Genomic DNA, 21,959 nt, shown 5'->3' on the forward strand with positions numbered 1-21,959 from the left:
ATACAAAGAACTGAGTAAAGAAGAACCACCTGTTAAATAAAATTGACTAAATGAAGTTATTCTCTTAGCCATTAACACTCGTCAGTCATATACACCATGGAATACTACACAGCCATATAAAGAACAAAACTGTGTCCTTGCAGCAACATGGATGCACCTGGAGGTCATTATTCTAAGCAAAGTAACACAGGACTAGAAAACCAAATACTGCATGTTCTCATTTAGAAGTGGAAGCTAAACACTGAATACACATGGACATAAAGATGGAAATAATAGACACTGCAGACTACTAGACGGGGGAGGGTGAGAAGGAGTAAGGATTGAAACACTACCTATCAGGTGCTATGCTCATTACCTGAGTGATGGAATCATGTATACACCAAGACTCAGTGGCACTCAATTTACCTATGTAACAAATCTGCAAAGATACCTCCTGAATCTAAAATAAAAGTTGAGAATGGAAAAGAAAAACCACTCATGTGTGTAATATGATACCTTCCAAGTAAAACTTCCTCTGACTTACAAATGTGATTTATTGGAATAGTTTGTGGTTTACAATAGAGTGTATATTCACTGTCCTTTATTTTACATAGAAAGAGGAAAAACTAATTTCATTCATGTAGAGTTATGAGAGAACAATTTCATAATGAGGAAATATACTGCCAAACCAAAAAAAAAAAGCGAATGTATTTAATTTGTTATGTTGAAATTTTAGAGTTTATGAACTAACATGCTATTCTGTTTGTTTTTTTAGTTTCCAGGTTAACTAAGGTCTCAGCTTTAAACCAAAAGTTAAGAGGAGACATTAAGATTTTCATTCTTTCTGGGTTATCTCCTTCCTGAAGAGCAATGGAGCCACGTTTAAATGGAAAAGGATTAATCATATCTCTAATTTTCTTCCTGTTAAAATTCTCAACAGCAATTGAAATACCACCCTCAGGTAAAGTTACAGCATTCAGTGCCTATTAATGGAATTTCATATTTGCATTTTGATTTTTAAGTAGAATACTTATGGATTGAGGATGTGACTTTTCTCCATATTTCTATATATTCTTTAGCAATCTGTCAAGAGAATTCATATTTATCTTTTTCATTTTGTGGGTGGCTGATATATGACTGCTGTAATTATTTTGCAACCCAGGCTTTTAGTTCCTTATGCAAACTTAGAACATAACGAGAATAATAACCTATAGATAAGTTAGTATTTTTCCATATGTCTAGGATTATCTGCAATATTACCAACAATTTCACTTTTATATACTTAGGTTACTTAATCAAGATCCAGAAATTACTGGCATTCAACCAATTACGTCAAAAAGGAATTGGATAAACTTTGTATTCTTTTTCAAAATGATTATATTTAAGAATGAAAACAATGAATTAGCAAAATAATAAGCCATTTTACAAGTAAAAGTATAAGATGATATCAACTCTCAAAACCTACAGCATTATATAGTGTGCATTCATATTAAGAGCTTAGACAGTAGTTTGATGGAAATATATAAATATATATTCTAACACATGTTGGTAAAATGGATGCAGATTTTTAACCATTATAAATCAGTTTGAACAAGTCATGGTAATTAATAGTTAAAAAAAAATACATCAGCATCAGCAGGACATGGTGATACATGCCTGTAATCCCAGCTATTTAGGAGTCTGAGGCAGGAGGATTGCCTGAGCCCAGGAGTTCGAGACTATAGCGTGCAATGATCACACCAGTGAATAGACATTGGAGGCCAACCTGGACAATATAGTGAGACTTTGTCACAAAAAAAAAAAAAAAAAGCTAAAAAAATCTGCAAACAGAACGTATGTAATAGTATATCAAGTCTGTCGCAAGTTTTTCTTATATTACAGGCATATGGGATCTGAAAGGCCCATGAGAGGTTATTAATACATTTTTATCCATATAGTTCAGCAATAATCTCTATTGTCTCTTTTGTATATATTTTGGAGAGTTACTATATTAGAGGTATGGGTTGTTTATTAGAATCTTAGTATTGCAGGTGATATTTGTGAATCTTCTAAATTCTAGAGAAATAGCCTTGAGCTCATAAAATTTAATAAATGTTAGAAAAGTGTTGAGACTTAACTAAAACGTTGCTTTTGAAGTACTCAGACAGGCTGAATGTGAATAGAGAAGGAAACAACTCTCTGACTATACATAATATAATGTATTTAAAAACTATTCTAAAGGCCACCTTAAATTACTTGATACAGCTATTTTATATTATATACTTCTGAAAGGACTGCAATTGTAGTTCCATCCCCCCAGGTAGAAACCCCTTCTCTATTATTTTTAACAGATAAGTAAGCTCTGTTTTGACATTTCCATTTCTTAAGAAATTCCACTTATCTGACCTACAAATATATAGACTTAAAGTCCGCTTTACATTTGGCTGAAATCTTTCAGCCTCCTCAATATATTAGATTTCATCACTGACCAGCCTTTTTGTAGAAATGCTGGTCGGGAGACTAAAGTACCTTCATCTTTAGTGAATTCTTTTGGTTTGAGTAAGCAGTAGCAGGTTAAGAGCAAGCTTCTTGGTAATCCTGTGGAAAAAGGTTAGTAATTTCACATTGTCTTCCCAATAGCAACAAAGATGCCACTGAGATTCCTGATTCAGATTCCTGACCATAATCTCTGGCATACAAATTTATTCTTCATCATTTCTTACTTTGTCGGTGGTGAAGGATATGAAATTTTGTATTAATTCCTGGCCCACATTTTTATTCTGGTTGTCTCGGTTACTTATGCATTTTCATGCTATAATGTCCTTAGACAACAATTGTTATAAAATATTAATGACATGTTTTCAGAACATCTGAATATTATTCATTTATTTCAGGGCTCTAGAGCACTCACAAGTAAATGCAACTAAGGCAGGTATCCAATTTGAATGTCAAGGAGTCTGGCATCACTATAACTGGATTAATTATAGAGGAAAGGATTTATAATGTAGAATATATATTCTTATAAACACCCAAAGGTTATTAGCTCCAATCCCCAAATAATTAGGTATTGCTGAGCCTTTACAACCTTAGGAAATTTAGGAAAGAATAATGTTCTAATAAACATGTTGTTCACAAGTTATTAGCTGATATCTAAGGGACTGTGGCCATTGTGTATCATCCCTCACCATTTATAAGTGCAATAAAATTTAAATAATATGAATTTGCAATAAGCTCAAGTCTTGCTCTACACAGAAATAGTAGTAATCAGAAACAAAGTAAATGTGAATGAAAATACAGCTATTTTGCATGTTGGTTTATGAATATCCAGTAGATAAACACTGAACTTGAACTAATATCCATAAGCTGGTAAAACTCACTGATCAGATTTATTAGGCAAGAGTGAAAATTGAAAAAAAAATAGAATTAATAGAAAAAAATTTAGAATTTGGAAAGGCATTTAGTTTTTATTCTACTCTGGCTGTCAATGCTCAAAATGTGGTTTCCAGAATTATTGGGGCCCCAGAGATACATCCAGATGGTCTATGAGATCAACCTGTTTTTGTAATAAACCTACGATGCCATTTTTTCATTTTCATTGTATTGTCCTTTGCTCTGATGATACAAAAGTAATGGTGGCTGGGCATGGTGGCTCATGCCTGTAATTACAGGGCTTTGGGAGGCTTCAGATTAGGAGTTCAAGACTGGCCTGGTAAATGTAATGAGACCTCATCTCTAAATATATATATATATATATTTTATATATATTTGTATATATATATTTATTATATATTTATATATATTATATATTTATGTATATATATGTGTGTATATATATATAAATAGCTGGATGTTGTGGCTCACACGTGTAGTCTTAGCTACTTGGGAGGCTGAGGCAGTAGGATCATTTGAGCCCAGGAGGTTGAAGCTGCAGTGAGCCATGATCATACCACTACATTCCAGCCTGGCATTGGCATCAAACTTTACTGGTAGTCAGACGATACTTAATGTCCATATACTCAGAGTAAAAAAACTCTCAAAACAAAGCAAAACAAAAACAGTTTTGCTTAAGATTATAATTGTTGAAGCACTTATAAATTATTAATGTTATTAATGAACTACCTTGGAATACATACTTTCTAACATTTTAGTGAACTGGGAAGTAGACAGGTATAAAATAATTATGCTATGTATCAAAGTGTCTATTTTTTGATTGAATGATTGCTTGAGTCTAGCTGGACATCATCTTCACTTTAAAGTTATGACTGACAAATTACGGTTGCTCAGATAGAGGGAGGTCAGATATTTTCCTGAAAGTGAACCAAGTGAGCCCATTCACTTCAAGGTAAACAACTGACCATATGTAAGTCACTGATAAAATGTGAGTGTTCAAGAAAACATTAGAATTGTGGAGGACATGTATTGTTCACTGAAAGCTTGAGAGCTTCCCAACATTTGATACTGCTGATTAGATCAGTGGCAATTCTAATAAACTTCAATTTTTGATATTCTGTAATTAAATGCATCAATATTTGGAAGACACAAAACTCAGTGGAAGGGTATTTTTTCCAAATGAAAGCTGCATGATGTTACAAAATCATTTGTAGATTTAAAAAAGTAAAATGGTTTAATGTTACAGAATATGAAAAGTTGATTGATAGGGTTTAGATTCCACATTGCAATGAACGTTTAAAAAACTACCACTTGTTGAGTTTTGGTGTTCTGTCTAAAAAGAATATCTACAATCATCAGAAAAGACTATAACATTTCCCATCATTTTTTAACTACATTATCTGTGTAAGGCTGAATTTTCTTTATATCTTTGAGCAAATCAACCCTATTGCAACAGATGGAATGCAGAGGCAGATATAAGAATCCATCCGCCTTCTCAAGAAATTACAGAGATCGCCTGTAGTTCTAGCTACTCAAAAGGCTGTGGTGGGAGGATTACTTGAGCTTGGGATTTCTAGGCTGCAGTGAGCAATGATCCTACCACTGCACTCCAGCCTGGGTGAGGGAGCGAGACCCTGACTCAAAGAATTAAGAAAAAAGAAATTACAGAGATTTGCAATAATGTAAAATAATGCCATTCTTCTCACAACATTTAAAGGTTTTCATAAAATATGTGATTTATTTTAACACAGAATTATTTTAAATAAATTCATAAGTAAACATTTTGAAAGACTTTTTCAGTTTTTATTTCTATTATAGTAAATATTGTTAACTATACCCCACGTGAACGGATGTCTTGTAATTTGTAAGACTGCAAAAGGGTCCTGAGACCAATACATTTGAGAGCAATTTATCTAGGCTATATCCTTAATATTACAAATGAGAAAACAGAGAGGGGTTCAGGGCCTGGTCCAATGTCACAGGTTGTGGGGTCTCATTTGCAACTCTACTGTGGAATAGTACTTATTTGAGTTAGGCTCTGTGCCTGTCTCCAAATTGCTTTTCTCATACTTTATTTGCCAAAGTCAGGTCACTGCTGCTGAACAGTTTGCATTTCCTTATGAATCAACCCTGTCCTTTTATCAGAGATTCTAAGAACTGTACTCAAACTGGATGTCTCCTTTCGAAAAATATTGAGTGCTCATCAGCAGTAGATCTTTACACACATCATGCTCTATGTTTTATTTCAAAGCTTAATCCAAGTTGTATTTCCAGCATTAGTAAATATATTTTATAGTTGCAATTCTCAGAAATGTAATCTCGTTGCTGTACTAGGTGAGAGGCAAAACCACTTCCTACTTTTTTTTTTTACTTTTATGAAAGAGTCTCACTGTCACCCAGGCTCAAGTGCAGTGTCTTGATCACACCTCACAACAGCTTCAACCTCCTGGGCTTGACATTAATCCAGCTAATTTTTACATTTTTTTGTAGGGAAGAGAGTCTCCCTATGTTACCCAGGTTGTTCCTGAACTCCTGGGCTTAAGCGACCCTTCCACCTCAGCCCCTCAAAGTGTTGGGATTACAGGTGTGAGGCACCAAGTGTGGTCCACTCCCTACTTTTTAAAATTGTGTTTGTTTGGTAGATTACTTATCAAACACTAACACAGTTTGTCACAAGATGAGAGGATATTTGAATATAAAGAATCTATTAATGCTATTATGCATTAGTTATTATTTTATAATAAAGGTTATTAGTAAGTTAAATTTTCTAAGGAAATGGAGCAAAACTCAAGCTCCCAATAGATAAGTGAGAAAATGTTATAAAATAAAAACTTATAAATGAGGAATAAGCACTAAACAAGCCCATGAAGGAATATTTATTAACCAAAAAAAAAAAAAAAAAGAAAATTAAAATAAAGAGAATAGGGAGTTTATATTTTTCTTTGTAATAAATGCTAAACTATTTTATTATTTTGAAATGCTAGCATTCACTGGTGGGAAAAATATAGAGAACCACTGTATTTTTGTTATTTGTGTATATAGTCTGTGGTGAAATGATATTTACAATTTACCCAGAGAAATTACCATTTGTGTCCATGCCTGGAAATTTATCATAAATCAGTAATTCAATAAAGGAAAAATCTATTTACTCAAAATGCCTATTGAAATACTTTACCAGGAAAGAAAAAAATGGATAATAATCTAATAACCAGTAATAGAATTATTAAAAAATATAGCATGTCAATGGGAAGAAATAATGTAAAAGCAGTACATTAATTCTAATGTGTTTATAGAAGCATGGAAGACTACAAACAGAACTTTCAAAGTGACTGAACCAAGTAAAAATCCATATGCATGCTAACATAGATTGAATGCCAATAATTTTAATAATATATATTTTAAGTTGTGATGACATAGCAACTTTTCTTCTGCTTTAAAAATTGTTACATTATTCTGGGTTTAAATAAAATAAACATATACTGAAACATGAAATGACGGCAGTGAAGTGTATTCCTTAGAAGTAAGTACATGTTGCAAAGAGAGAGTGAGATTTATTCGGATTTTCACTTTTGTACCATCCTTTCACTTATCAGTATATAAAAGAGGTTTAAATTGTTTTCGTTATAAGTTAACCTTGCCCAGTGTTTGAATAGTGCATTTTTAAGTACATATTTTAATATTTAGTTCAACAGGTTCCAACAATCATAAAACAGTCAAAAGTCCAAGTTGCCTTTCCCTTCGATGAGTATTTTCAAATTGAATGTGAAGCTAAAGGAAATCCAGAACCAACGTGAGTATTCTTTCAAACTAAGTGATTCTTCAAATGTGCACTGTTCTTTATGCTGTTCTATACTCTTACCATCATAAACTTGTTGGACTATGAATCTACACATGATTAAAGCTAAGGGTTTACAAAAAAATAATATCCATGCAAACAGAAATAAAATTTGGTTATTTTACATATGTTCTTCTGCCAGTTGAATTTATTTTGACCATAAACTAAGGGCTGTTATTAAAATACTTAGAGTAATCTTTGGTACAGCAGAAATACTCAACAGTCCCTTAGTCTACAAATAAATAAGGTAGCTAAAAACTAGAAGATCCTTTATTCTACTTAGTAAAATGTAGCATTTATTAAGTCAAAGTTTGTAAACATCATTCCACACATATTCATAATTATATGTCTTTAAATTTAAACATCTTATTCTGTGGATAGGTTGTTACTTGATTTTTTTTAAGCTGTCATAGAAATATTGTCATCTCAAGTGGCAGAGTACTATTTGCATGATATACTACTATCTAGTATTATTTTATTTTATAATTAAATAATTGTTATTCTAGGTGACCATAATCACTGATGAACTTTTTTGAAATACCTCCTATTTTTGGGGAGGGAGAAGAAAATGTACATGTATTGAAGTGAGAAGGGAGAATTCCCAATATTAAAATTCTACGTGATTCTAAAATGGAAAGCAAAGCTACATACTTTTATTAATCTGCATGATTATCTTATATTCATTAAGAATATACATATTTGATGAAAACTGATGATTTTCAATTGTATCATGACTATTATTATTGCCTGATAATTTGATATTTAATAATCATTAGTGACCCATTAACATGCTAAATTATAATTATTTCTATGTTTAACTAAATGGAATATATTCAATCAATATATGTAAGTATAAATAGAATCACAATGGAATGAAGGGTAGTTTATTCAATCAGCATGAATATATTGATCAATATCATGATATATTAATATTAATTAGCTGAATTATTATGTCAAAAAGTAATACCATACACTTGTCAACAGTGAAATGTAAAACACACAGAGAGATGTAAGATAAGTCAGGAGGGTAGCTGGGTAGGCCTACTCTTAATGAGAATACATGTCCGTGAAGGTGTGTTATTCCTGTTGGAAGACTAATCACATAGATTAGTGTAAGAATATGGTTTCCTGAAATATACCCAAATTTACATGGGTAATTCCAATATACAATGCTGAGTACAGTCTAATTGAGAAGTCATTATTTGTCTATCAGACTGATAAAGATTTAAAGAGACTTTTAATGTCGTCGTGCATAGAACTGTCACTCTAGCATACTGGGGTGGGAATTTAACTGTGTACATTTTTCTTCTAGAATATAATTTTGCAACATTTATCAAATACTATAAAAAAGTTTTTAATTATTGCTTTCTTAATCTCATTTCTAAGGAATTGGCATATTGAAATATTTGGACAAGTACCAAAGAATAAATATATAGAGTTTTTTCTTACAATATTGTTCATAAAAGGAAAGACATTGAAATGGTTAAAAGTAATTAAAATAGTAACCATATGACAGAAGATAAGGTAGCTATAAAAATTGTCTTTAGTATCATTATAATAATGGAAAAATCCAGTTGGCCAAATTGTATATTCAGTGTGGTTAGAATATGTGAAAAAATTCTAAAAATACTAATAGGAAATATTATCAAATGTAATAAATATCATATTATCAAATGATAAATATTATTTAATATTTATCAAATAAATATTATCAAAAATAATAATAGCTTGTGTATTTTGGGATTTTGAGTGAGTTCTTTACACACACACATACATGAACAGAAATTATATATGTTTCTTGTAATCTCCAGAATATTAATAATAATCTTATGTTACCTTTCTAATGAAAAAATAAGCAAATAATTTTAGTTTAAAAAAGCAAAAGCTAATTTCAATTTTAATCTTCTCATTTGTCAAGCTTTTTTATGGACAGTAATATTTCTCAGATTCTTCTGAGACCCTTATTTATATCCTGTTATATTCCATTAAGTACATACTTTTTATCATAAACTGTCTTGGTTTTGTCATTTTTATGCAGTTGTTAATAAGTACTCTAAAAATATGTTATTATTTTTCAGGATTATTAAGTTTAGTTTTATTTTTTAGATTTACGTGGACTAAGGATGGCAACCCTTTTCATTTCACTGACCATCGGATAATTACATCTAATAATTCAGGAACATTCAGGATCCCAAATGAGGGGCACATATCTCACTTTCAAGGGAAATACCGCTGCTTTGCTTCAAATAAACTGGGAATCGCTATGTCAGAAGAAATAGAATTTATAGTTCCAAGTAAGTGCTATAATGGGAATTTCATTTTACAAATGTTCTAGTGAAGTGTTAAATAGGAGTTATATTGGGTTCCAATGAAATAAAGCAATTATTAATTAAATCAACTTATATATGTCTTGTGTTTTATTTATAAGGAAAAATTTCCTCCAGGTTTTGACACTTAAAATTGAATGACCTTAGAAAACAACATAATTTGACTCTGTTTCAGTAATCTTATATCTAACATGGAAAAATACAATATCTGCTTTGCCTTATATGATGAGATTTAAACATATTATTAGCTAAACTTTGCTAAATTCAATGCAGTAATAGATAATCCCAAAACCTCTATGTAAACACGAAGTTATTCCTTGATAAAGCAATTTGCTGTGGGCCTGGCAACTCTTTAGGGCAACTGTTTTTCCTGCAGCCTTCTGGCTGAGCTCAGCTAATGAAGACATCATCATTCTGTGGTTGCCTCTTGTGAAACATGCCATTTTGATCAAAGAGTCTGGGTCAGGAACATGAAAAATTGTATACAGGCTCTTCAACGCTTCTGACAAGAAGTTACACAGGCAAACTCCTTACTCACGTTTTGTTAGGTGGGGCAAAGCAAGTTGCATAGTCCCACCTAACATCAATAATGATGCTCATTAGGAGAGGAGAACCAACTATTGCTAATGTTAACCATAAATAAAAATTATGTAAAACTGCAAGACACTTTGCTATTAGTGGTGTATTTATCAGTAATTGTTCCCTGAGGTAGTGTACTTTATTGGTAGCTTCTTTGCCCTATGTTCATGGGATATCCATGACCACCTTTTATATTTGATCATGTTTTCTCACTGTTCTTAAGATATCCACCATTACCCAATTTTAGCCAAAGCTTTTATAGGGTAAATTGTTAAGTATAAAACTGTCAGCCAGATTCTATTAGGAAGTTCTTCTTTTAGAGTCCTAGACATGAAAGTATTTCAAAGAAAGTTCTAGGACTTGCAAAATATGAACATTTGTTTCTGGGGGTTCAGAATGCCCACAAACTTCAGAAAAACAAATGATGAAGAATCTTTAACCCAAAAATTCAGGGAGGGCATTGTATTAAAATTATCCTAAAGTCCTTATATAATTCTAGAGGAAGGAATATAGGTCAAATTTAGACTCAGAAATAAGGCGTGCATCGTAAAACTTATAGAGTATTTATCCTAAAATTATAGGAAAAAAGTATTATCACATTATGTGGTTGATGGGGGCGGGGGAAAAAAATAAAGGAGAGAAAATAATGTGAGAAAGCAGAAAGAAAAAGATAGAAATAAATTCAAATATATCACAAATCAAAGATAAAAGTAAATAGAATAAATGCTTTGAGTTAAAAAAAAGCTATAAACTTTTTACAACACGTCTATCTAAACCATAAGGATACAGAATTGTTGAAATGAAAAGATGGAAAAGATATCCCAGATAAATGCTTTCCAAATGAAGGTAGGTATGACCATATTATTATCAGTCACAACAGATTTTATTTGTAAAAGCCTTCATGGAAATTAATTTACTAGACATATGTAATATTAAAATGCATGAAGCAAAAATAGAACTACAAACAGAAATAGATAAATTCATAATAATGAGATTTTAACATATCTTCTTCATTATTTGCTAACTCAAGCAGAGAAAAACATCAGTAAGCACATAGAAGATTTAAAAGTACAATCACAAGCTCCATCTAATGAAAGCATATAGGATATTGTAACTAAAACAGCAAAATGAGTTTTTTCATACACACAAGGTAAAAGGTTATATTTGATGATGTATTTGGTCTATGAGGAAAACATCAAAATGCAATTAACTTAGAAATCAATAATAAATAGAAAACTTAAAAAACTTCTATCTTTGAAAACTAATAAATATATTCCTAAGTGAGTCGCAGGTCAAGTACCAAATGGTAAGGAAAATAGAATATATTTTGAAGTGATGACAGTAAAAATGCTACATAAGAAAACATGTTTGATGCAGTGAAAGCATTATTTAGAGGGATCTTTATCATTTTAAATACATATTAGAAAAATATAAAGTATGAAAATTAATGATCTTAGCTTATTAGGTAACATAATTTTAGGATAAAAATGAATTAGTTAATTTAAGGCAACAGAATAAACTACAGTGAAGGGAGAAAATAGTATAAAAGCAGAAAATAAATTCAATAAAGTGGTATGTAATTTTTGTAGTGAAAGTATCCATATTTATTAAAAAACATTAAAAAGATCTAGATAAATACAAAATAAGTAAGCTATTTCTATTTATTGGAAGAACCAATACAGTTAAAATGCTTATTCTTGATGTGTTGATATATAGAAGAATTGAAATCAGAACGCCTATAGTTTGGTTTTTATTTCTCTGTTTGTGGAATGTGACCAGCTGATTCAAAAATATATTTGAGGAGCAAAGGGCAAAATTTGGTAGAAATTCTTAAAGAATAACAAGTCATAAGGACTTCTTCTTTTCAGAAATCAAGATTCAGCATAACACTTTAGAAATTAAGCAATTATGGCTTTGTGCAGGGTTAGACAAATCAGAATAGCATAGTAAACCCAGAAACAAACCCTCACATATGTAAAATCAGTTGAGGGAGTTAGCATGTTAGCATGGATTTCTCTCTCTCTCTCTCTCTCTCCCCCTCTCTCTCTCCCGCTCTCTTTACTTTGAACTAAACATTGTGGAACAATTGATAATTCACACAGAGAAACATTTATATGGACTTGTACCTCGTATCATATAAAAAATCATTCAGAGTGGATAAAAGCCTGAACAATGAAAGGAAAAAACGTTTTAGAAAGTTAGACAATTCAAACAATATATTTATCATCAGGGTCATAAATACAGAGAAAGATTTTTTTTTCTTTCTGGCTTGTTTGTTTTTGACAGGAACTCACTCTCTCCAGGTCAGGCTGGAGTGCGGTGATGCAGTCATGGCTTCATGGCTTGAACTCCTAGGTTCAAGTGATCCTCCCATCTCAGTCTTCTGAGTAACTAGGACTACAGGAAAGTGCTACCGTGCCTGGCCAATTTTTGTTTTTATATTTTTTTGTAGAGATGGGGTCTCACTATGTTGCCCAGGGTGGTCTTGAACTCCTAGCCTCAAGCAATCTTCCTGTCTCAGTGTCCCAAAGTGCTGAGATTTACAGGCATGAGCCACCATGCCCAGCGTGGGGTGATTTCTTTAGTCATATTAAAGCCTCATGAAGGAAATCATTAAGAATATGTTCTCCTACGTTTTATTTTAGATCCTTCTTTTATCGAAAGATTCTAGGAAGAAAGTAAAAACAAAAATAAGCCACAACTCAAAAAAATATTGACAACGCATATAACTAAACATAGTATGTATTCATAAATAATTTTACAAATCTTTAGAAAAAATAAAAATGACGAAGTGGCAGCATATATAAACTTGAACCTCAGACTGGAAGGCCAATAAAAATGTGAAAATGTGTTCAACATCATTAGTTTACCAGAAATAGACCTATTGTAACCCTAGTGATAAAAGCACTTGATTCTACCCAATTAGGAAATATCAGAAAATCTGAGAATAAAAATTTTAGGTTGCAATATACAGCCAAGAGAATACTTATCCACTACCGATGACAGTCCAGTTTACTGCTTGATCTTTGGAAAACGTTTTGTAATCCCTTCCTTAGTTGAAGATGCTCTTACTTATGACCCAATAACTCCATTCCCTCGCTCATGTGCATGTGCCTCTTGTCCATATATACCAGGAAGATTTGTGGTCACATTGTTTGGATTTAAAAATATGCTGGAAAAAAATACAACAGGCCACTCAAAGTAGAATGGATCAATGCATTGTGCTCTATTCATATCAAAAATACTACACAATAGTGAAAAAAACGTCAAGAATATGTCGAGCAATAAAAGTAAATCTTGGAGAAAGTGAAATACGTAAACGAGGCTGGTGGATCACGAGGTCAGCAGATCGAGACCATCCTGGCTAACACAGTGAAACCCCGTCTCTACTAAAAAATACAAAAAATTAGCCGGGCGTGGTGGCGGGCACCTGTAGTCCCAGCTAATCGGGAGACTGAGGCAGGAGAATGGTGTGAACCCAGGAGGCGGAGCTTGCAGTGAGCCGAGATGGCGCCACTGCACTCTAGCCTGGGCGACTGAGCGAGACTCCATCTCAAAAAAAAAAAAAAAAAGAAAGAAAGAAATACGTAAAACTGACTACAATTTTGACTGATATAATTTTATGGTAAAATTATAATGAAAAATAAGAGAATGGTAAAAACAATATTCCTGACAGTAGTTGCCTGCAATGGAAGTGAAAATCAGAAAATGGAAGTGGGGGTTCAGACCAGCACCAGACAAAAAGGTGATGATGATATTCCTATTTTGTAAAATGGGTAGTCAGTGAATGGATTTCCATTGTATTTCTTTCTTTGTGTTTTTTACATTTATTCTATAAACAATCATTTTACATTCTTAAAATGAGTAAGCGTGAAGCATCCTGATTTGTCTCAAGTGGACATTTCTGAGTTACTGAGATATTTTAGCATCAGAGCAGTGACATATCAACCTGGAAATTGTCCTCAGGAGTTTGGATTTGAATTGACAATAAATAGAAAATGTCCATGAATCCTGGATTAGAAAGTATTGTCATGAAAATTGTGGTTGATAATAGTGAAACTACATATTACATTTATATAGTTAACTGAAATAAGTTAAGACCAGAGAAAGAGACAGATTAAACATCTGTTGTAGGAGGCAAGTCATGAGGGTGATTCCTAACCTAAATTCTAGTGGTTGCTATGGAGACACAAAAGAAAAGGAAGCAGCTAGATCTATTGCAAAGAAAAGAATGGCAGGATTTGGTTTAAGATTCTGCAATTAAAGAATTTCAATTTTTTTCTGTCATTATCTAGGCAGACCAAGTGAAGACATGAACAATATAAGGATAATTCTGACCAGAATATGAGTATTGTATTAAGAGATGGGAGTTGGATCTGAGCTACGTTGTTGGATAATTGCTCTTTTTTTTTTTCTTTGCTGCTGCTGCAGAAAAGAGCAAAATAAATTAGGTTTCTTATGCATCATTTCCAGCCTCTCCAGAAATTGCTTCATCATCTGACAGCTTTCTGCAGCCATCTATATATTGAATAGTAACCCAACCCAATCCTTAGGAGTTTATAAATCAGAGACAATTTAAAGCTTCCTACAATCTTTAATCGATTATTCTCTTAAACTGTAGAGAATTGGTTCTTCTCATATATTGATAGAAACTTTGTGATTCAAATGTTAGAGTTTCTACTTCTCAATCTCCTGTTAACAAACAGAAACCTTTGTATACAACGTTGAGTTTTCTATTTTTAACAACATTGCAGTTAAGTTTGCTAGGGAAAGAGTGAAAGAAAAAACAACAACCACCACCAAAGAAACAGAATGTACCATTTTTATATACCTAAAAAATTATTTAACTAAATGTGTTATCCAAGACATGGCATAGGGATTTTGTCAGTGAATTATTCAACAATCATCCTGAAACTCCCATAATACACCAGCCACTTTCTAGTAATTTGGGATCTAACAGTGAATAAAAACAAAGACTGTCCTCCAGAAATGTACATCCTGTGCATGCATATGGTGATTGGATCTTGAAAAGAAGGGAGCTACTCTCTTGCCTTCATTATCCAACTATCAATAAGGTTAAAATGATAATAGAAATTATCCTAATTTGACTGTTGAATACTACTCACCCTTCAGTGCACAAATCAGATTTCTCCACTTAGCATTACTGGCCTAATCCAGCCTAGATTATTTTTTTCTTTTTTCTGAGTTTTTAAACAACTTTTTTGTTTGTTTGTTTGTTTGTTTTTGTTTTGAGACAGGATCTTGCTCTGTTGCCCAGGCTAGAGTGCAGTGGTACAAACACGGCTCACTGCAGCCTCATCCTCTTGAACTCGAGTGATCCTCCCACCTAAGCCTCCCCAGTAGCTGGGACTACAGGCATGTACCACCATGCCCAGCTATAAACAACTTTTTTGAAGTATAATTTACATGTCATAAATTTTACTTGTTTTAAGTGTATAATTAATACTTTTTATACATTATTTATTTATTTATCTTACAGATGGGGTCTTGCTATGTTGCCCACACTGGTCTCAAACTCCTGGGCTTAGGTGATCCTCCTGCTTCAGCCTCCTGAATAGCTGGGATTATTGGCACATGTCACTATGCTCGGCCAATGACTTTTTAGCAATTTTTTTTTAGTGAAATATCATTATAGTCTAGTATTAACACTTTTCCATCACCACAAAAAGATTTCTTGTGCCCATTTGCAGTCACTCTCTGTTCCCACCTCCAGGCCTGAGGCAACCACCAATCAACTTTCTGCCTCTTTAAATGTCCAGAAATGGACATTTCATATAAGTGGAATCATGTATATGGTGTTTTTCATATGTCTTCTTTCACTTAGCATGTTTTGGAGGTTCATCCCTGTTGTAGCATATATCAGTAGTTTGTTCCTCTATATTGCTGAACAGTATTTCACTACGTGGATATCATTTACTGTTAATCCATCCACCAGTTGATGAACGTTTGAATTATTTCCATTTTTGGCTATTATAAATAGTCATGCTGCAAATTCTCTGGGGTTATTAAAACATTTAGTTGTGTACTGTTTGGGACAGTCTATCAATTGTCATATGTATTAATTAGGATCCTTAAGAAAGAGAAAATGTACCAGACTATCATATCCTTCCTGTTCTGCATTGCCTCGTAGATGTCACAAGAATGCATACTATACTTTATTTGATTGATTTATTGGTTGATAGGCTGAAGAATAAAAGAATGAATAAAAGTAACAATGCAATTTGCACATCCTATTAAAATAGTCTAAGAAATGGCCAAAAAGGATGAAATCTTCTGTATAATAATTTAATGAAAACTAATTAGAAATATTCATGTGCTAGGTTTCTACATTTGTGTTAACATAACTTCCTCAGATTCCTCAGGACAATTTCCGAAAGATAAACTCTGTCTTTTTACTGTCCTGATTTTGGAGTGGGAGTGTAGGAAACCTGGGTGTTGTAGCCTATGCTAAATTCTCCTACTATTAAGTGCAAACCAGCAAAAACAGATCAATTTGTTCAATTAAGGGTGCAACGTTGAATTCTAAAGCTTTAATTAAGTTTGAGGATTTTACTCTGATTCACCAAAGTATGTGAATGCCTGGAATGAAATGGGCTGGATTGGGTGTCCTTCCTTAGCATGAATTCATTATGAGCTCATGGACTGAAAGCCAGTGTTATTTCTCTGTAGTCCTAAGTGGATTAATGGGGTACTCTGCAGGAAATGGGAATCAATTAAATCTCTTTACTGACGGAAACTGGAGTTAGGGGTGATAAAGTATGTGCACTCAGTAGCATGCATTTGTGACAATGATGGCAGACTGTGAGCAATTTGCCAAGCATCTTTAAGTGAAATGTACAGCACTCGAAAGCTCACCAGGCCAGTCCTATAAACAGAGTGCCAAGTCAAAATAGATAAAGCTTTTTGGTATGGGAAGATTCATCCAATGATAGAAAAAGGGGAAATAATTCAATAAGCAAATCATAGGTTCTACATGAAAAGCACAGCATTTTCTTCCCTCTGTCCTTCCATCTCCTCTGAAAATGTTACTTCAAATAATTACACAAAATCACAGAAGCTGTTAAGATGCAGGCTATAGAGAAAATCAGGAGCAGCAGCAGAAGAAAATTCTGTTCCTTTGCCCACCTTGTCTCTATGCATTTGGCTGTACCATGCAAAGTGAAAATATTTGAGGAGTAGCCAACATGTATTGAATAATTATTAAGTGCTTGGTCCTATTTTAATCGATTCATGTGAAATATTTAAATTTCAACATAAATCAAATGAGTTAGGTGTTATTACATTTCCCATTTATGAATGAGGACACTGAAACATATTAAGTAGCACATTCAAAGATCATGTAGGAAGAGATGAAGCCAGGACTCAGGCCCAAGCAGCTAACTTCAGTGTTTATGGATAACGTGATGCCACATGGTGTTGTCTATACTTTGATGACTCAGGTAACACATCCTATAGATCAGCAAAAAGGCATTGTACTTCTTTGTTGAAAATACCTTGATACTAGATTACAGTATCATCTAGAAATAGGAAAATATAAGGAAACCTTCTATTTTATTCCTTGAGTGCCAGAGAAAGATAATCTGTAGTGTTGCATAACATGGTAGCGGTTAAGAGGCCAGCGATTTTTTTTTGTTTTTTTTTTCATCAAAATGATTAATTAGCGTGAATTGTTTTTAGTTAAAGTTCCCTGATGCCATTTCACTACTACTCTTCACTATTAGGCATGTTGGCATGATGGGATTACACAGCTTAGGTTTTATTATATTCCTACCCTTAAGAAGCTTCTACCCTGGTGAGGCGTTTGAGGAGTCTAGAGAGATGAATTCAAAGGATTCTAAGACGCCAAAGGAAAACAAAATGAGATACAGAAAGGTGAAGATATTGGTCTGAATCTTTGTAACCAGTTAGTTTTCTAGTGCCTGCGCTAGAACCTAGTTTATGCTACAGGATATTCTATAGATATAAATTCTGTTTTCAGAAGACTTCTTTATTTCAGGAATGTTATTTTTTTTTTATATATTACACTGAAATAATTGTGATGATGAGTTTTCAAAACTCATTGACAGCACCTGAAGACTTAGAGCTCCTGCAAATTTTGTATTTGCAGTTGGTTTTGCCTTGATAGTTCTGGTAATAAGATTCACGTGCAGCTAACTTGTCTGTAGGAAAGTTTTTCCATGACAGATTTTAACTGGGAAAGTTTTCAAAAACCTACATGTGAATATATTTGAATGTCACTTATACCCCTGGTGTTAGTTGTTGCTAGAAATCTGTCCATGACACTGAATAATAAATGTGAAAGCCTCATTGAGAAGAGTGAAGAGATACATGCTGTGATGTGCTTGCTTTGCTTTGCTGATGCAAATAAATTAATAGTGGCATTAGATAGAAAGGAAATTGATCTCATCTAGACTTGGTTACAATGGGATTTCCAAACATTCTTGAAGTTCTGCTTAGCTAGACTGTTATTTGCAAGTTGATTCTGATCCCTTTGCAGAGAGGCCATTGAGGATCAAGTCCCGTCTTGTTGAACCAAAGTTAAATGATTTTTGGTTTTGGTGTTGATGAAGTACCCATGTGAAATATATTGGCAAGATAAAGGAGTGTAGTCACCTCATGTACAGAAAAAAATTACTGTTTTTAATTTACTTTTAAAAAGTATTACATTTGTCCAAACTCAACAATGCTAATGTTTATCACGAGATAAACACAGTAAATGCCACTGGTTGGAGTTATTTTTAAATGGAGCCATTTCTTTATTTGAATTGAAGTTAACTTCATGTCTGCTGTTGTGTTATAGTAATTAAATTTCGCATTTATCTGTGAATGTTAAAATTTTCACCTTTTATCATGCCATCAAACTCACTAAATAGTTTCAAAGTCAAAGGATAAGACATAAAAAATCCTGAAAAAGTAATGCCATTTATATCTCTTCTAAAACCTTAAATTTATTGATGTATAAGTATGCATCCCTGTTTTCCAGTATTAATTTTGTGTTTAGTTGAAAGCTGTTCTGAAGATTTATGGCATGTGATAACAGTTTTGGTAGAGTTCTAAATTTTCTTTTCTTTTTTATTGTTGGTGCCTTAGAAGCCAGTTGAATTACAAATTTACATTTTCAGAATTAGAATTGTATAATCTAGATTTATTTAATGCAAGGATGCTAATGCTTCACTGGCAGTATTATCTGTTCGAATTGCGAGATTTTTTTGTATGCTCTCAGGGAGCAGCTCTCCAATTAGGGATTTATACATCTTATTAATTAATTACTTTACAATAGATATTATCCAGTGAACTGTGTATTCATATTAGGCACTGTATAGTTTGCTTGTTATCGAAGTGGATTACATGCCCTTTCCATTTTCTAATCCATATTTTATTTCCTCTGCCGCCAAGATCTTGTATCTGAGTATAGATTCACCAACTACCCAGCAGCACCAATAACTTCAATGCCAGTGTTTACTGGGCTTCAGATATAGCGAATAAAACTAAACAAGTGGTTTGAATTTGGAGATTTGGGTACACAAACGTTTTGTATATTACTATGCCTTATGTATATAAGGTGTACTTTCTGCAAAATGTTTTCCATAACATTTGCTGTCAATCAAAGCCTAGGCTTTACCAAATAGATAGCATGATATTTTATCTACAAGCTCTTAATGTAGTGAATATACTAAACACACATTCCTGCTGTTTGAGGGAAATTTCATGCTACCTATAGCAAAAATGTGATTCAAAGATGGATGCTATTTCAAAAATGTTTCCAGAGACTTTCTAAAAGAAATCTCATGGAATGAGAATGAGTTGAGCAAGAGGAAATCCACTAAAAGACTATCACATGGCTGAATGTATAAAGAGAACCAAAGTCTGCCTTCCGAAATTGCAAAGGCAGTGTAATAACCACACCGCCCCCTGCAATGTTAAGCCTTGAAAGGTCCTTGAATTTAGACAAAAAGCAATTCACTGTAACCAGCTGGTGCATCAATAAGAGAAATGTCAGCAAATTCCCTCAACCTCTAAAGGCGTGGATGGGGGTTAAGGGGCTATAGGACAAATATATAGGAAGTGCACAAAGCTTCTCAATAAGAAAATTTATGGTAAATTAGTAAACCTTTAGATTTCCAAGAACAATGAAAATTGGCTGTGAATCATAATTTAAGAATGAAATAAACAAATAGAATACCTTCTAATGAATTCCATCAAGTCGGGACTGTTATAAACACCTTCCTAAGATCCTTCTCCTCCACAAGAGACTGTGTAATTCTATAATAGAAATTTCTCCAACAAAAGTTGAAAGACATCAATGTAATGCTCAGGAAGAATACATTTTGAATATCCTTATAAAATCAATACTTCCATAAAAATATGAAACTTTGGTGTCAGATTTCAAATTCTGCACAATTCTGACTTATATTCTTATTATAACTGCATTGCTCTTTTAAGAAATTGACTCCAGTGTGGGGAGGAAACAATAGGCTGAAATATTTACAAGTCTTATTTCCTACATCAATTCCATTTCATTTAAATTTTTATTTACTGGGAGTAATTTCAATGCGGATGGCTCTTTTTGCAACTTAAAGTGGTCAAATTTGGCCTTTCATTGTATTCTTACCATTTTCTCCATATGGGCTTAGAAGTTTTTATTTAGTGTGGTTAATGCACTGAATGGAATATTTGCCAATTACATTCAAGGCCTTCCCAATAAAGCGAGAGTTAGAGGTATGTAACTGCTCAAAGTGAAATCAGTGTTTGGAGAAAAAGATTTAACATCTATCAAAGCTAAAGCAAGAAAATCCTGTGACTCTGGGTTTATATCTCTGCCCAGAGAAATATGCACAAGTATGTTATTGCCTTATTGCTATCACATAACAAAAATATTATTGTCTGGGGTTTCAAAATGCAGAAGTATTTTTAAAGTTATGTAAAGATGCACACCAGTTTCTTTATAGTATTTATCTCTGCAGGGGAGACGTAAGAACCAGGATCTGTAGCATATAATTTATTAAAATTGCCCAATTTTGAAAAAAAAAAAGAATGCATTAAGATATTTGTTGTTATAGTCAAAGTTAATTTTAAAATAACACATTGAAATGATTTTTTACACCAGGTGTTCCAAAATTCCCCAAAGAAAAAATTGACCCTCTTGAAGTGGAGGAGGGAGATCCAATTGTCCTCCCATGCAATCCTCCCAAAGGCCTCCCACCTTTACATATTTATTGGATGAATATTGGTAAGTAATGCTCTGTTCCATCAAAAAAGGGGGATATTTTAATTCTATCCATCGTATCAATAACATAATGAATCCAAAGACTAAATAAAAATAAAGATCTCTTATTTTTTTTTTCATATTTGAAGAGGAGATGCTACTAATATTATAAGGTTTGTCTATGAAAGACAATACTTTCTATATTTCAAACAGTGCACTTACCTTTGGAATATAGATCATGTGAAAGCTGAGGATGGCATGGGTTTGTGTTGCTAGCTTCATCTTTCTATTTTAGTAATGCTCTACCTGCTAATTGCAGTCACCTACTGATAAATTAGTATTAACTTTTTTGCTTAATTTTCTAAAAGGTTTGCTGACTCCGATCTGAAATTCTAGCTTTGTAAAGTCCACTTCTAGTATATGCCTTAGCAATGCTCTCTACATGTTTTCTCACTGTGAACCATAGAGAAAAATGCTATTTGTACAGCACTGAGAAGAAAGCAAATGAAGCTACTCTTAGGTACAGCCAATTGTTCCAGACGTCAGTTCCCCTAGAACCTTCCAGGCTGCAACCAGAACAGGTAGATTAATATCACAGATAAAACTTTTGGAGAGCTTTTTGTTTTTTATTTTTAAGTCATGT

General features: G+C 33.0%; 1 protein-coding gene across 11 annotated transcripts in view; it reads left to right on the top strand.

Moving 5' to 3' along the window:
• The window catches only part of CHL1 (cell adhesion molecule L1 like), a 212,943-nt gene that overhangs the window by 123,279 nt on the left and 67,705 nt on the right, over positions 1-21,959 (top strand). For all 11 annotated transcript variants that reach the window (XM_015130379.3, XM_015130384.3, XM_015130382.3 and 8 more), the window contains exons 3-6: positions 755-940; positions 7,033-7,138; positions 9,290-9,477; positions 21,218-21,340. In XM_015130379.3, the coding sequence (XP_014985865.3) occupies positions 850-940; positions 7,033-7,138; positions 9,290-9,477; positions 21,218-21,340 (508 nt within the window). In that variant the 5' untranslated portion in view covers positions 755-849. The remainder of the gene's footprint in view (positions 1-754; positions 941-7,032; positions 7,139-9,289; positions 9,478-21,217; positions 21,341-21,959) is intronic.

This window comes from Macaca mulatta, chromosome 2 (genome assembly GCF_049350105.2).
Source record: "Macaca mulatta isolate MMU2019108-1 chromosome 2, T2T-MMU8v2.0, whole genome shotgun sequence".
NCBI lineage: Eukaryota > Metazoa > Chordata > Mammalia > Primates > Cercopithecidae > Macaca > Macaca mulatta.